A 14,770-nucleotide genomic window follows, 5' to 3' on the forward strand; every position below is an offset into this window, starting at 1 on the left:
CATGAGAGAGATAATGTGATAACGCGTGCCAATGTCAAAGTTGTTTTTCACTATTGCCTCACATTACACTCAAACTTACGAACCCAAGTCAGTGGGGGTGCTAGTTTGGGCTGTCAGTGAAACTGTCAACAACCAAAAGTGGCTTGAGCGACTAGTCTGGTTTCATCATTCGCAACTCGCCATCAGCATGTCCTGCCCACCATCATAACAGATACAGTACGCTCTGAGTCTTTGGCTGTTTAATCAAAAACATATTTCTGTAATGGGCGGAGTAGTTAAAATGTGAAAGCAAAGCTTCAAACCTAATGAGCTTACAGAAAAATGGGTAACACGTTATTTAAAGGGAATTCTGTCGTCATTTACTCTCCTTCGACTTATTCCAAATCTGTATAAATGAAACGTATAAAACACAGAGAAAGATATTTGGAAGAATGCTTATGACCAAACATATCTTGACTCCCATAGTAGGAATTCGGAAAAAATACAACGGTGGTCAAAGGTGCCCCAGAACTATTCGCTGTTTTATTTTCTTCAAACAATATTTTCTTTTTTTGGGGGGTCCACAGAACCAAAACCAAGTATTGTTTTCCTACTATAGGAATCAATGGGGGTCAAAATCTGTTTGGTTATAAGCATTCTTCCAAATATCTTCCTCTGTGTTCATCAGAAAAAGAAACACATACAGATTTGGAACAACTCGATTGTGAGTAAATGATGACAGAACTTTCATTTTTTGGTGAACTGTCCCTTTAAGGTGAAACTTGACACAGTCCAAGTCAAACCAATGACTGCAACCGGTAGGTCATGAGTAAATAAACACCGCTGATGTCACAGAAATCAACAGTTCTCGCGGCAAAACTCCATTTGATATACTCAAACTACCTTATAAACCCCAGAAAGTAGACACCAAACTAATTAAATTACTTCGCAAAGATACTTAAATGGTTAGCAAAACGTAAGGTGCCTGCAAATTTCCTTTCATTTGGCTACAGTGACGGGCGCGTTTGAAATCCGTCTGCAAATAATTAGTGCATATATTTGCATCAAAATCATTTACACCATATGTTGAAGAAATGATGGAAACCGCACGATGAAAATGTTCTCCTTTTTCTGTTATGCAAATGTGCGCGTTGAGCCTGCGGAAGTAGAAGGCAAGATGGAGAGATATAAACGGCAGATCACCAGGTGGTTTTAAAAACCAAGACCACAGAGGAGGAGAGAGACGGGAGCAGGAGAAGAAATTATTCCGGTTGGGTGCGAGTGTACAAGGTTTGGTTTCAAAAGCTCAACAGATGCTGTTTGAAATCTGTCAACAGCTAAGAGAAACCCCTCTCTTCTTGAACCCGCAAACTGCAGTTGTGTCCGACTCCTCGCGCACAACTCGCTGGATTAAGATTTCGATGGATTAACTCGGAACAACATGTTCGATGTTATAAAGCAAACCGCGCCGAAGGGCTGTACATTATAATAGTTTGTCAATACCTGTAAATGACCCCTGGCACTAACATTAGAACAGATGTTGGAGACCACATCAAGGCCACATATTCTTCTCCAGATTGAGTGGGTGTCCACTGAGAAAGACAATGTGAAATAAAGCAGATCATGGTAACTAATGTCAAAAAAAGAGAGGGAATAAATATGTTTCTGTTTCAGAATATGGGTCTGTCTCAAAACAACAGACTCAACTTCAGCCTATAAATTCCAGCTGAAGTGTGTGTGCGTATATATAAGGAAAGAGAAAGGTGACACCCCCGCGGTGTATGTGGTCTGCTGGCCTCACATCTGCTACGACAGTCTAAACTTCTGTTACTTTCTAACAGCAAAATTCAGACAATTCACAAGCTGCACGAGCGACTCCCTTTAGTGATGCTAAATCCCCAAGCTTTCAGTGTTCATGTTCTGCTCTCTCTCACCAGGGGACTGTCGAGTACCATTACAAACCCAGCAACAAATCACAGAAGAGCAAAAAATGACCAATTGATGCTTCCCTAGCATGACGGTGGGTCATTCAAAGTGACCGACGAGGACCATTCAACGAGGAACACAAACAGATGTTGGTACTTAGGTTTTAATGTACTTTGAAAATACCAGCATCTGCTCAACAACAAAAGTAAGAACATTGTTTGACAGCATAAGATAGAAAAGTAAGAGAAAAGTGTCAAAAACTGATGTTAAAAAGTTCATATGGTTTTTTATATATTGTTTCACATTCACTAACCATTATTAGTTAACAAGAAGAATGAAATTAAATATTTACAGCATTTGAAAAGTTTATTTCCGAAAAGAGATAACTGTTATTGTGCATTTCAATTAATATCAGTCAAACTGCAGTTGGTTTGTTTTGATTTAAGCTGTAATAACTTAATATATACATCTAACTAACACAATAAAAACATGATAACATTATAAAAAAACATGATTTTGAAATTGAATTCATTTCTTCATTTATTTAGCTCAGTTTAAGTTAACGTGTATTTTTGATAACCGGGCTGGATAAATAGTATAACCTGTATTCGGCACAAATGTATTTTGGGTTTCCAGTTCTTTTTTTTCTTAACCAAATAAAACCAAATCTGGAATGTTGGACAATTTAGGACCTTAAAAGATTGTTTAATTTCCTCTTTTCTACATAAGCAATAAACAAAACTTCTGTGATATATGGGTGTGTCTATATGGATTTTGAGCAAGAATCTGATTGCTGAAAGACCTAACTCTGAAACCTTTCTGAAAACCAGAAAATGCTTTATGCTGGGTTCAAATATTTTCATCTGGCAAGGAAGACTAGATTGACGGCCGTCTGCAGCAATCACACCCAATGATTCGCATCATTCGCATCGCCTGCAACAAGTTTGCATCTATTCTCGTCTTTGCATTGTATGTAATGTACTCCGCGTTTGGTGTGAACCCAGCATTAGGAGCACATAAAACACTGTGGGAACCGCTCCACTGTCAGTAGACCAGCTGTGCACGCTCGGCACTCTGAAAAGTTAAAATATTTCCATCTCGATGCAGCGGCGAGGCACATTATCGCTTACTATTTGCGCACGAGCGCCTTCCGTGTGTGCACATTTAAAATAACGAACTTGCGCACGCAAAAGACGTGAAATGTGAATCGCCCCTTAATGTGGTCAAAATTATATTACTGGGAGTGGATTTAGGTAGAAAGGCAAGCAAATCAATACAATGATGTAAGCGCTTAGAGGGGCTGTCTGCGGGGGGTCAGGGACCCTGGAGGACGAGGCACCCGTATAAAAGGAAAAGAGTGAGAGAAGGGACCTCATTACAGGTCTCCCATGTCCCCTCTACTATTGAGTGTGAGCAGCTTACGTGAGGATGATCTGCTCCACACACACACACTCCCACACATGGACAGGAGGTGGGGGCAGCTTAGCACGGAGCGCTGGGGCAGGATTTAGAGATCTCAGGAGATTTTGACGAGAAAGGAAAGCGAGGAATAGAAAAAGCTGGAAAGAAGCGATTGGCGGGCGTACAGAGGAACGGGGGCTTACAGCATAGCACAGATCTCAGTCAGAGAACATTACCATTCCAAAACGACCAACATCTGTTCTATTACAGACACAAAGGGTGAGAAAATATAGAGAGGTCAGTCCTCCTCCTGCGCATTTATTATCTTTCAATTATTTAAGCTGATGTGTTTGATTTTGAATCAATAAATGTGATAGTAAAAAAGAGCACAGGCAGAGCTATGCCTAGAAAGAGTCAGTGGTGGTTATACACAAACACAGGAGCGATATTATCTTTACTATGGACGGTTTCAAGGCAACAAACGCTTTTGTGGCCCAAACTTAACTTCCGGTACACAACTGCAAAGAACAGAGCTCATGTAGATTATTTCTGATAACAAGCAAAATACGTAACAAGTAAATTAAATAGGCTGGCACGATTCTACAGTCTTATTTTGGGTTGCCAGTAGAAGAACAGTTACTTGACTAAACTTAACTGTGACAAAGTTACACGACCCATTCGTCAAACTGTTTATTTTATCAAATGAAAGCGGAGGAAACATCCTATTTAATGCATTCTGACTTCTTTACACTCTTAAATGTGCTGTCTTCTCATGGTTAACATGGTCGTGTTGAATGTATGACGCAGTATTTCTGTCTCGATTCACTCCGCCATGGTTTGTACAAGTTTGTTTCGAACATGGATTCCCGTTTCGTAATAAGAGTTCTTAGTATTGCTGGGCGGTATGACCAAATATTTATATAACAGTGTTTTCCAGATTTAAACCGGTTTTTTAATCACATTTTGTACTGATTGAGAGAGGAAATAGTGCTCTTGATTGACTTAAAATGCACTTTTATATCCCCTATAATAACTGCAAATTTAAGACTTCTTTAACAGCTGAATAGCATGCGAAGCTAACTTGCATACATCATATTTAAGCAAATAAATAGAGAACAAGCACTGGCGCTCCCAACTTCAAGAGTCAGGAGCATCCATCCAGAAATTAATGGTTGAATAGTTGAAAACAAAATAGTAACAATTGTACCATTACAACATGCTTGTGATGTCTGTTATGTTATACATAGTCTCAATGGCTTCATGATTTCCTGAAATCATATTTTTTTATCATAAAACAAAGGCTTAAATTAGATATGTGGGAGTAAAGCTACCGCATAGACGGTCCAACGGTTCAAACTAAAATCAAATTATATTATATGCTTATATGGAGCAGATATGAGGGGAACACGATCGTTGTTAGAAAATGTTTATACTTAATATAACATAATAAATACTTGAAATTGCTACAATTGTGCTGCTGTTCAGCCGCGAGATGCGCGAGACGCACGCAAACATCCAAACGCCTCTCTTTAGCGCGTGTTTATATAGAAAAATTATGTTTGAGTAGTGCCGCGGCATAGAAAGACACAAGAAACTGATGGATGGCGCGGTCCCAGCACTAAAAGATGTCGGTGAAACTGTGTCAGTGAAACTAAGTCATGTGTCTGTGTTTTGTTGGCAATCGGCATATACTTGCATAATAAAAACAATACAAAGTATAATGAATCAATGCAATGATGTATTGCGAATACTTCAGACGCTAGTATTTTTTTCCGGAAATAATCGTACAGCTGTATCTGTCTTCTGTAAATTTGCTCAAACTAATACTCTTGAGATACTCAAGATTAATATGAGATTGGCAGAAACTGCATGTGTTACCTCATCTTTAACATACAATAAAATCAAACAAATTGTTTATTTGATACAATTAGTATACAATACAATATTATTATAAATGAATAACGTAGCAGAGGTCATGTGTGCAATGATCATAGAGCAGTGACTGTAACATAAACACCAATAACTCAAGTAAGCTCTGTGCCAGTCACAGGAAATGAACACAAGATGGAGAGAACGCCAGTCTCTAGCTTCCATTAAACCTCTCTGTTGTGTTTAACATAGTCTCAACATATTAAAAAGACACATAGAGACTACATTTTCACCACAGGGCGACTTCAAAGTTAACCTAACAAACTTTTAAGCAAACTATTTTAAGCAAAACATGAGCGTTTGTGTGTGTGTGCGTGTGTGTTTTCTGAGAAATGATGAAATAATGACTAGAGATTACAGACATACATTTGTGTTCATATTGTCTTTTTATTATTCTTAATTATGTTTTATATGTTTATGTCTTATACGTTTATATACTTATTCAATTGGTTATAAATTTTATTTTTTTTCTATATTACAAAACGCAGAAAACATAATTTACGTGTTTTACGAGACAAATACATGACCAGACCTTCAGTTCATGCTAAAGCTTGAGGCTTTGAATACAAAATTTAATTAAAGCATTTGTTAAAATAAATTATAAAAAAATTCAAATAATAACATTCAAATATTATTTGCAAAAACAGTATTTCAAATGCACCACTTTCAAATGAATTCTCGTTCTTAAATTCTGTTTCTATATTATTTATTTAAATCTGACCTATTTTTAATGAAAAAACCCAAAGCGTCTGCAAGTTTTGTAATTTGATGTCTATGTCTGTAGCTACTCGAAAAGTCAAAGGGATTGTTCCCCAAAAATGGAAACTCTGTATCACCCACTCGCCTATATGTCATTCCAAACCTAAATGCTCTTTCATGAAAGATAGATTTTATTTTAATCAGGTAATATTTGTACAAAATTATCAGGTGACCATGTTTACTTTCTTCACTGATTAACATCAAAAGACACATGATTGTAGCTTTTGTAATCTAATGTGCAGTCAAACGTCCTTAAATAAACATACACTGGTGGTGGGTGAGGAGAGACCCCTCTCATATGTTTGTAAAGCGCTTTGGGTGTAGACCAATACAGCGCTATATAAATGCCTCATTCATTCATATGGAGATCAAGAGAGTCACATTGTTTTTGTTTGGTACAAACTCGGTTTCTGGACCTTGGTTGTCGCTCAACTCCTGCATACTCCCCTGATAGTTAAGTGTAAAGTGTTTGAATTGCTAGCTATATAATAGATACATTCTTCACCTGTAAAAGGGAAATTTATTGATATTTATATCACAGCAGTTTCTACAATTAGAGGTTGCGCAATTTTGGCATTTTGAAACAGATAGATGGAGTGGTCCCGGCATTAAAAGATGCCGGACATGAACCGCACACGGTAAGTGAAACTGAGTCATATGTCTGTCTTTTATATATGTGATCAAACTAAAGACTCTACTGACATTTGAAGGGTACGATACTGTTCTGAAAGTACTCAAGATTAACATGAGAAACGCACAAACTATCTGACTACGGCCACTTCAAAGTCCCAGTGAAATCACAATGCTATTTTTTCATGAAATATTGCAGCATTTATTGTAAATAGTTTGTCAATATGGGTCATTCTCTTTCTAAAATCACGTGCCCTCATAATCTTCAGTTAAAATTTGAAAATGCTCTTCCGTCCTGTAATGACTATCTATCTTAAATGACGTGTGTTAGACGGCTTGGGCAGAGCATCCGTTAGCTCCTCCCCTTTAACCGTCAGTCTGCTACCAGTTCCATTTCAAAACGCAACGGCTGTTTTTATACATCCAATCAAATCGCAGAGACAGACGAAAGCCACGCCCACTATTTTTCTCATTCTAAATTCCATTTCACTCGAAAATGTGTCAAAATATGGAAATTGAAACGATCCTAACTTCCGCTTCACAGGGACTTTAAGCTCTTCAGTTACATGGTGATTTTGAACGCATTAGAATAAAGGTTAAGCCTTACCTGCCGCTTGAAGTACAAGCTGGAGTCGTGATTTGGCATGTTCCGCAGGTGTCTGAAATGAGAGTAAAAGTTATCACAAACTGCTTAACACTTCTTATTGAATAAGAAACATTTAAAGGTATGAACATTAGATGCAGGGTAAAAAAAGGTTTGAGCACTTTTTTGACACAATCACATCTTCAGTCAAACAAACGATGTAAACACGCATGAGGACTTTAAACGCCACTTTTGATATCTTCACTGTTAGATTTTCCCCTTTTAACATCCAAGAAAAAGAATGACCAGCACGAAAAGCTTAAAAGCTGTCGTGTGTTTGTCCTGTGATGGTGTATGACATCACAGAAAGAGAATGTTAATAGGATGAAAGCCTGGCTCTTCTTTTCGAAAAATGTCTCTCACAGCATAAATTTGATTGATCAAACTTGAAATATATAACACTTTAAAAATGTCCTCTCAGGTGAGAGTGGAGAAATATGATGACCATTTTAATAGAAAACTGATTCTCTGCTGTTTCTTAGGTAATCTCATACGCCCACGATTGACTGAATGTCTGATGCATAAGGTACACTTTCTTAAGGGTATTCGTGATCTTAAACAACTACAAACATCCATTTTGTTCTCTGCATTAAGTTCTCTGATGCAGGATCATTTTAATTTGCTATTGTTGTTTGTTTTTAACGGCAAATGCTTGCGTGTTTCCGTTGAACGCACTTATCATGCAAAAAGTGAACCAATAAGAGGCAAGATCGGAAGAAAAGGATGACGCGTGCCAGTGACTGTACATTATTTTAAACCGGGCTGTCCTGTACGGTGGGATATCGATTCGGGCACCGACTAGCGACTGTTTTGGCAGCACTTGGAGCGCACGCACTGTATGGCTAAGCCACAGCCGTCTCCGTTACGCACACATGCACATTCGTTAGCTTCCAAAGCTATAAGGGCTGGGTAGAAAAAAGTATTCTTCGATTTTAATCGATCTTCAATTTAAAGAGACAATATACATCGGGAAATCCTCAGAGAATATTATCTGTATTTCACCTCTCGTCCAGAGGATGGCAACATTTTCAAGTTGAATTTTTAAATCGTTTTGTCAAGTTGTTCATGATTTCAATGTTGCACGTTTACAATTTGTATTTTACAGTATTGTTTGGTTACTCAAAGTAAAAAGTAGTTCAAAACAATTGTGTGGGCTATACTATTAACTTGAGTTTGTATTTCATTCATTTAGCTGAGTAGGGGGGTTTGGGTTACCAGCCTATATATTTAAATATGGATTCCATGTCTGCAAAACTAGTATTTAAATGAAATACTGATAACTGATCGATATTGAATGGACTCGAAATGGAAAACGTACAAATAAGAATCTAATTGAATCGCCAAAATGGTTTCAAAAATGGTTTTCAAAACCCAGCCCTAACAACCCTCACAGTAATCTCAAGTTTACATTGTGTTTTTTAAATAAATTTATGAGAAAAACCTCTAAAATAAGCTTATTGCACTGATATATTTTACAAGTTTGATTTGTGTTGTTTTCGCACACACTTTATTTGTTGTACTCGTACTTGATTCTGAAATATGATGAGGATTAATTTAGCAGATTTTTTCCCCTCACAAAAATGCAAATGTATCTGAATGTATACTACTGACTTTGCACACTGAAGTTCTTTTTGAGTATTTGACCAATGAAACTGTACTGTAGTTGCACTTAATATCATATACAATATTTGATATCAAGACAATAAAAACACCAGCCAGCTCGGGCCCCGCGTCCCATGCCTGGGACGGCCCTGAAAACAAGTAATATATTTATTATTACTGAGCATATAGCTAATGTGGGTTATCAAGTGTATGAGTAAAATGTTGAATGCCAGGTTGCAAAGGGTTATTTTTCTTCACTTTAGTGCTTTATAAACTGCTGTGTGGACTTAGTTACAGTGTCGGTAAAACGACAAGATACAAAGCAATACTTAAAATAAGAAATAATTTTTAAATAACACAATACAGTGGCAATATTGGTATGTAAAATTATAACATTACCAAATATCACTTGGATCTTCACAGTGACAGGTTATTCTTTCAGCCGACCCCTTTATCAATATCTCTTATATATTGCTTTTTCCTAAGGAGGTATTGTGGAAACGAGAAAAGTTGTAACTGTTTTTTCATCTAAATAAAGCAACAATAAACTCACAGCGGAGTGCATGCATTACAAGCACATTTCACATCTCATTGGACTTCTTCAACCTCAATAACAATTTTTTATTTGTTACATTTTTTTTCCAACCACTGCCCTTCTCTTTAACCAAAATAAGTAAATAAATAAATATTTCCTTTAGAAAATGCAATATTCTGTTTTTTAATATCTGGGTCTATAAGATCAGGGCAGAGATGGGCTCCAGTGCAATAAGTTTATTTATATATTTATAACAAATCCTGCATATCAGGAGGCCTGGGTTGAGCGTCTATAAAACATAATGTTGTGTATGGATATACTATTTTATATATAATCTCGATACGGAATCTGAGGCCTTTTTACAATGTGCCATACTTCAAGATGGCGCTAACAGCATTTGGGAAAGCGAAGGCTGTTCATCTTCGTGTCTCCAGCAGGCATTGCCGCTGCATAATAATAAGCTTTCCTGCTCCAAAATGTTATTTAGCTGTCTCGCGCTCATTTCTCAAACTTCGCCGGTTTTACAATTTCCCAAACTTTTATTTCCTTCATTATTGCCGACGAGATTTCATTATGTATTTAAAATGTAAACAAGCTTGAGTGATGACAGCAGAGGTTTAACCGCTGCCACTCTCTCCTTCAAACACACAATCCACAGAAAGAAACCCACACGCGAGCGAGGCTAGAATGGAAAGCAGTTGCATTAATTGAACGGTTTGACACACGCGTTTATGTACTCGTAAATGCGCGCGTGTGGGGGGGGGGGGCGCGGGGGGGACTGAGGGTTGGGTCTACACTCAACACACATAAATCATATAGAAGAAAAATGAGAAAATGTGCCAGCTAACTCATCTCCTCGCCATCCCGAGAAAATGAAATTCACCGAAATACCTATCAAAACTGCAATCATCAGGAGATACAATCGCCTTTGCTCTATCTGCACTTTCCGATTTAATTTCCTTTATGCCCTTGACATTTGGAGATACCATTTAGATTATGCGTATATGCGGTAAAGGACCATTTCACTCGACTCGATATAGAAGGGTCTCGGACTTAATGTAACAACGCTTTCGTTTGAAAAGAATTTGGGTTTTATTTTGTTGTTTTTAATTTTTTGGTACGTTCCAGTTGCCTGACCTATCCAAAACAGAGATAATCCAAGAGATAAAAGGCTGGGATCTCAAAACCTGGCATTGGGTTTTTCACGCAATTACACTTTGTCTGAGCAGATTTTGGGTCTGATTAAAGAGAGGCAGACAAAGGCCCGTGGCAAACATCCCCTGCACCCCGAGACATGTCCGATCTGATGAAATCATTAGTGTAATAAGCATGTTAATCAGTTCTCAAATGATATTCGCATAGCTCCTCTGCTTTCATTTAGCTGACAGAAGGCAAACTGTTATCGGCAAAAGAGCCCGAGAGAGGGAGGGAGGAGTGAAAGCGTAAAACAGGAGCTTCAGATGAACGCTGAAGGCGATGCCCGGACTCTATTGATTTCCAAACCCCTGATATTCACTCGTTCTGCCAAACAACTTGATGACGTGATAAGATATCTATAATTTAACACCAAATATCTATCGCCAGAGCGTTTACGCTCAACAACTTTCACTAAGATCAACAATAAAAAATACATGAAAATGTTTCATACAAAACTGGCAAAGCAAAAACAATTACCTGCGAATTGGGATGTACCGATCGTATCGATATCGTGATATCGCAAAACTGTCTCAATAATATCATGGTTAAGTGATTGTATAAAACGATCGGTCTTCTGGGCCTAACACAGAGAAAGTTATAAAAAATAATAGATGCGACCTCTGGAAAGGTCCATCATTTTTTATTTTTTCAGTCATGTGACCCATCTTGAACAATAACTCATACCTCTAAGCAGCAGTTATGATTAAAGGATCAAGAAAATATGCTTATGACACGTTTCCGAGTCATTTTTAACGACGCAATAAATACCGTAGCGTGGACGTTACACCGAGGTTTTATCGTACGGTGAGATTTGATATTGTTACATCCACACCGGCAATTTTTTTTTTACATAAAATACCAGAACGACAATAGAAACATAAAACATGCATGAAGTTCAACTAGTGTGATGCACTAATATGAAGTCTTCTCACCGCCCGGATGATTGTCTTTTGTATCGTGTGTGTTTTTTATACCTGGCAACAGGGATTTAGATCTTTCGAAGAAAAAGACAGATAAAGAAGAACAGAAGAAAACAGCACGCTGCTTTTACAGGCTGAAAACAATTTCCGAACACCCAGACAGCTTGTAATTCGGAGCCGTTTATGGCTGGCGTTTACTAGGGAAGGAGTGAATATTTAAGGGAAACCAGGGGGCACAAACACCTAAAAAAGAGACTGCTTTTATTTACAGTTCATCAGCTTGAATTCTAATAAAATATTTCATCACCTGGTGCCTGACAAGTGGCATGTAATCTAACACCTTTTATCAAATCAACAATAAATTCAAGGCTCAATATTCGCTTATGGAAATTTTTCTGGCAATTTGGAGTTGATCATAGGCAAACATATCACACACCTGCCTATTTTACTGGAGCTACTGCCTCATCTCAATGGATGAAAACCAATGTGTGTGTGTGTATGCAGTGTATATATATATACATACATACATACATACACAAACACCGAAAATTTTGTAGCAATATAGCATTAAAAATATATTTTATGGTCGCAGATCCTACTTCTACCTCTTAACCTAACCATAACTATGTCTTAAAAATATGTAAAGAAACATGACAGACATAATTACAATCATTTGAAAAGGTTAATTCCAAAAATGAGATAAAATCATGTTTTTAATTGTGCATTACAATTAATATCAATCAAACTGCAGTTGGTATGTTTCGATTTAAGATAAAATAACTTAAAAAAAAATACAGCAAACTTACACAACAAAACACAATAAAAACACGACATCATAATAACATTTTAAAAATAGAGTTATCTCATTTTCGAAACAAACTTTAATTATTTGTTTCAAAAATAACAAAAGTAGTCCAAATGACGACTCCTCTCCGGTTTAATACAACAGTTTTGTGTGAGTCACCTCGCAGAATTTAAGTTGTTTATCGCTAAAAATATCATTCAGATTATTATCCTGATCCAATCCGTGAAAGCGCGCATTTCTCATTCAAACACACATTGCCAGAAAGACGGCATGTCGCAATCGGTGACGAAGTAAAACTTCTTGACGGCACCAGCGATATATTTTGAATTTGTAATGAGCGCATCAGCGGCAGTATTGCTGCTAACAGTGGCTGCGTGCTCTGGGGATGAAGATCGCAGATTAAATGTTTGGATTTGTTCCTGTTCCTCCCAGTCGAATGGATTCTTAAGACTTGGATTACATAATAAACGAATAAAATTGATTCCTTTTGTAATAATTTCATGTTTTTGGTGTATTTTACTGTCAGTCACAGCATGCTGGAGTATTTGTGTCCCACGGCAAACAAAGCAAATGTAACATGATAAGTAATGACTGCAGAAATGTTATTTATTTGAAGAGTTTAAAGTATTGTTTCTTCTAAACGAGTTGGCAGCAGAAATCACACAGAACTAAATGTTATTTCATTACAAGTCAACTTTAAGCCATTGATATGACAAATAATGAATTCAATATAATAAAATGTTAATGCCACGACCACGATATTCATAAGGATTCTTTTGTGAGTCTGTAAAGTTGTTCATATGTAAATGATAAAAGTTTTATGTGTCATCAAGACATCATTATTGTGCGTAAAGATGCTGTAAATACGTCAGTATTTTGCGTTTTAGTGTTTGTACAAACGTAAATATATGTGCGTTTTTTATAGAACAAAACTTTACGCAAAATACATACGAATTCTCATGAGTCCAGGTTCAGAATTTGTGTTGTACAGAGATTTTATCAAGAGGCATTAAAGACTATATTAGAGACAAAGGCATGTTAGATAAAACTACGGGACTTACATTTCTAATCATGGTCAGAATTGTGGGGCTCCGGGAAAAAGTAAAGAATTTTTTTTTTATCAGAACATAGCAAATAATTTCATGACAATTATTTCTAATGTTCTTTAGCTAGCTATATTATTTCAATGAACACATTTATTTCACAAAATCTTGATTGATTATATAGTCACAATGGAAGATTTGAAAAGTTTCAAACAATCTTGGAACTAAATGAGAAGAACTATGTGATTAGGATCTGATTTCAGAATATAAGCATGATATAGTTGATTATGGAGGTCTGGATTGAGGTCAGGTGTGTAGAGTGGTCTGGAAAGTGCTGGACATGTCTTTAATATTCAGAGTTTTGAGCGGTAATGGCTCGGGAAGGTCGGTGTACATTCAAAAAGTCAGGACCTCACTGTGACCCCTCTCCATTATTCATCCCGAAGAAAAAAAGTGGAAACCTCCCTTCCACTACAGGAGGGAAAAAGCACCCTTTTATTCCAGTGCACGGCCCTCTGACCTCATATTAAAAAGACGGAGGAAATGTCGGACGTTACATTTTTAAACACTCCCTCGGGCTCATTTCAAGGGCCAAAGGCACACCTTACACCCAGAGATATTACAGGAAGAAAGCGTATTGAAGACACTGTGATCTTTCTACATGTGTCTAGAGGTAATGTGTGCTTGATATTAAACTGTAAACTGCATGGGACACGCATACACAAAAATGTACAGGTGAGCGTGTTTGCAAATCCACTGGCTTATTTTTCAACTGCACAACTCATTGGTATTTGTAAACACACATTTCATTCCTACTACACAATAATATCAAATGAGAAATAGGGGAAATTGATAAACAATCAACTTGGATGCAAATAAAGAAAATCAAGCAAAGACTAAAAGGAGAAAACTGAAGACGTACCAGATGTTCTAATCCAGCTTTGTTGCTTCCTTTGTCCCTGCAATGAAAGAACACAATTTTTATTATTAAAATACTGGTCAACACATTTACTAACTGTCACCTCACACATTTCATTTTTATTAATGTTTATTGAATTTTGCTTTGTGTGTAAAGTAAGGTGAACATTTCTTTTTTTTTAAGATTTACACTGCAAATATGGAAACATGAATCTTTTTCTGCATTTAGAGAATTATTACATATTTAACATATTTTCCTCGTATTGTAAAATTGTAATTTTACAGGAAAACCTTGTAATTTTAGTTTATTTTGGGCACCCCAGGTGCCAGAACTTTACTTTTGAAATACGGCCAAAAACTATAAAATTACAGTAAAAAAAAAAATCGACAAGAAAAATAGAGAAAACTATTTAGTAGATATCCATAAATCCTATTATTTTACAGGAAAACAATTTTCTATAATTTTACACAAAAAAAGAATGT

At 36.8% G+C, this 14,770-nt stretch overlaps 1 protein-coding gene across 1 annotated transcript in view; it reads right to left on the reverse strand.

Annotated features, from left to right (window-relative positions):
• The window catches only part of LOC130428235 (serine/Arginine-related protein 53-like), a gene marked incomplete at its 5' end in the record, with an annotated part of 77,099 nt that overhangs the window by 42,137 nt on the left and 20,192 nt on the right, over positions 1-14,770 (reverse strand). Inside the window, 2 exons of the mRNA XM_056756086.1 lie at positions 7,232-7,283; positions 14,292-14,328. Of these exons, the coding sequence (XP_056612064.1) occupies positions 7,232-7,283; positions 14,292-14,328 (89 nt within the window). The remainder of the gene's footprint in view (positions 1-7,231; positions 7,284-14,291; positions 14,329-14,770) is intronic.

This window comes from Triplophysa dalaica, chromosome 9, assembly GCF_015846415.1.
Source record: "Triplophysa dalaica isolate WHDGS20190420 chromosome 9, ASM1584641v1, whole genome shotgun sequence".
NCBI classification, from domain to species: Eukaryota; Metazoa; Chordata; class Actinopteri; order Cypriniformes; family Nemacheilidae; genus Triplophysa; species Triplophysa dalaica.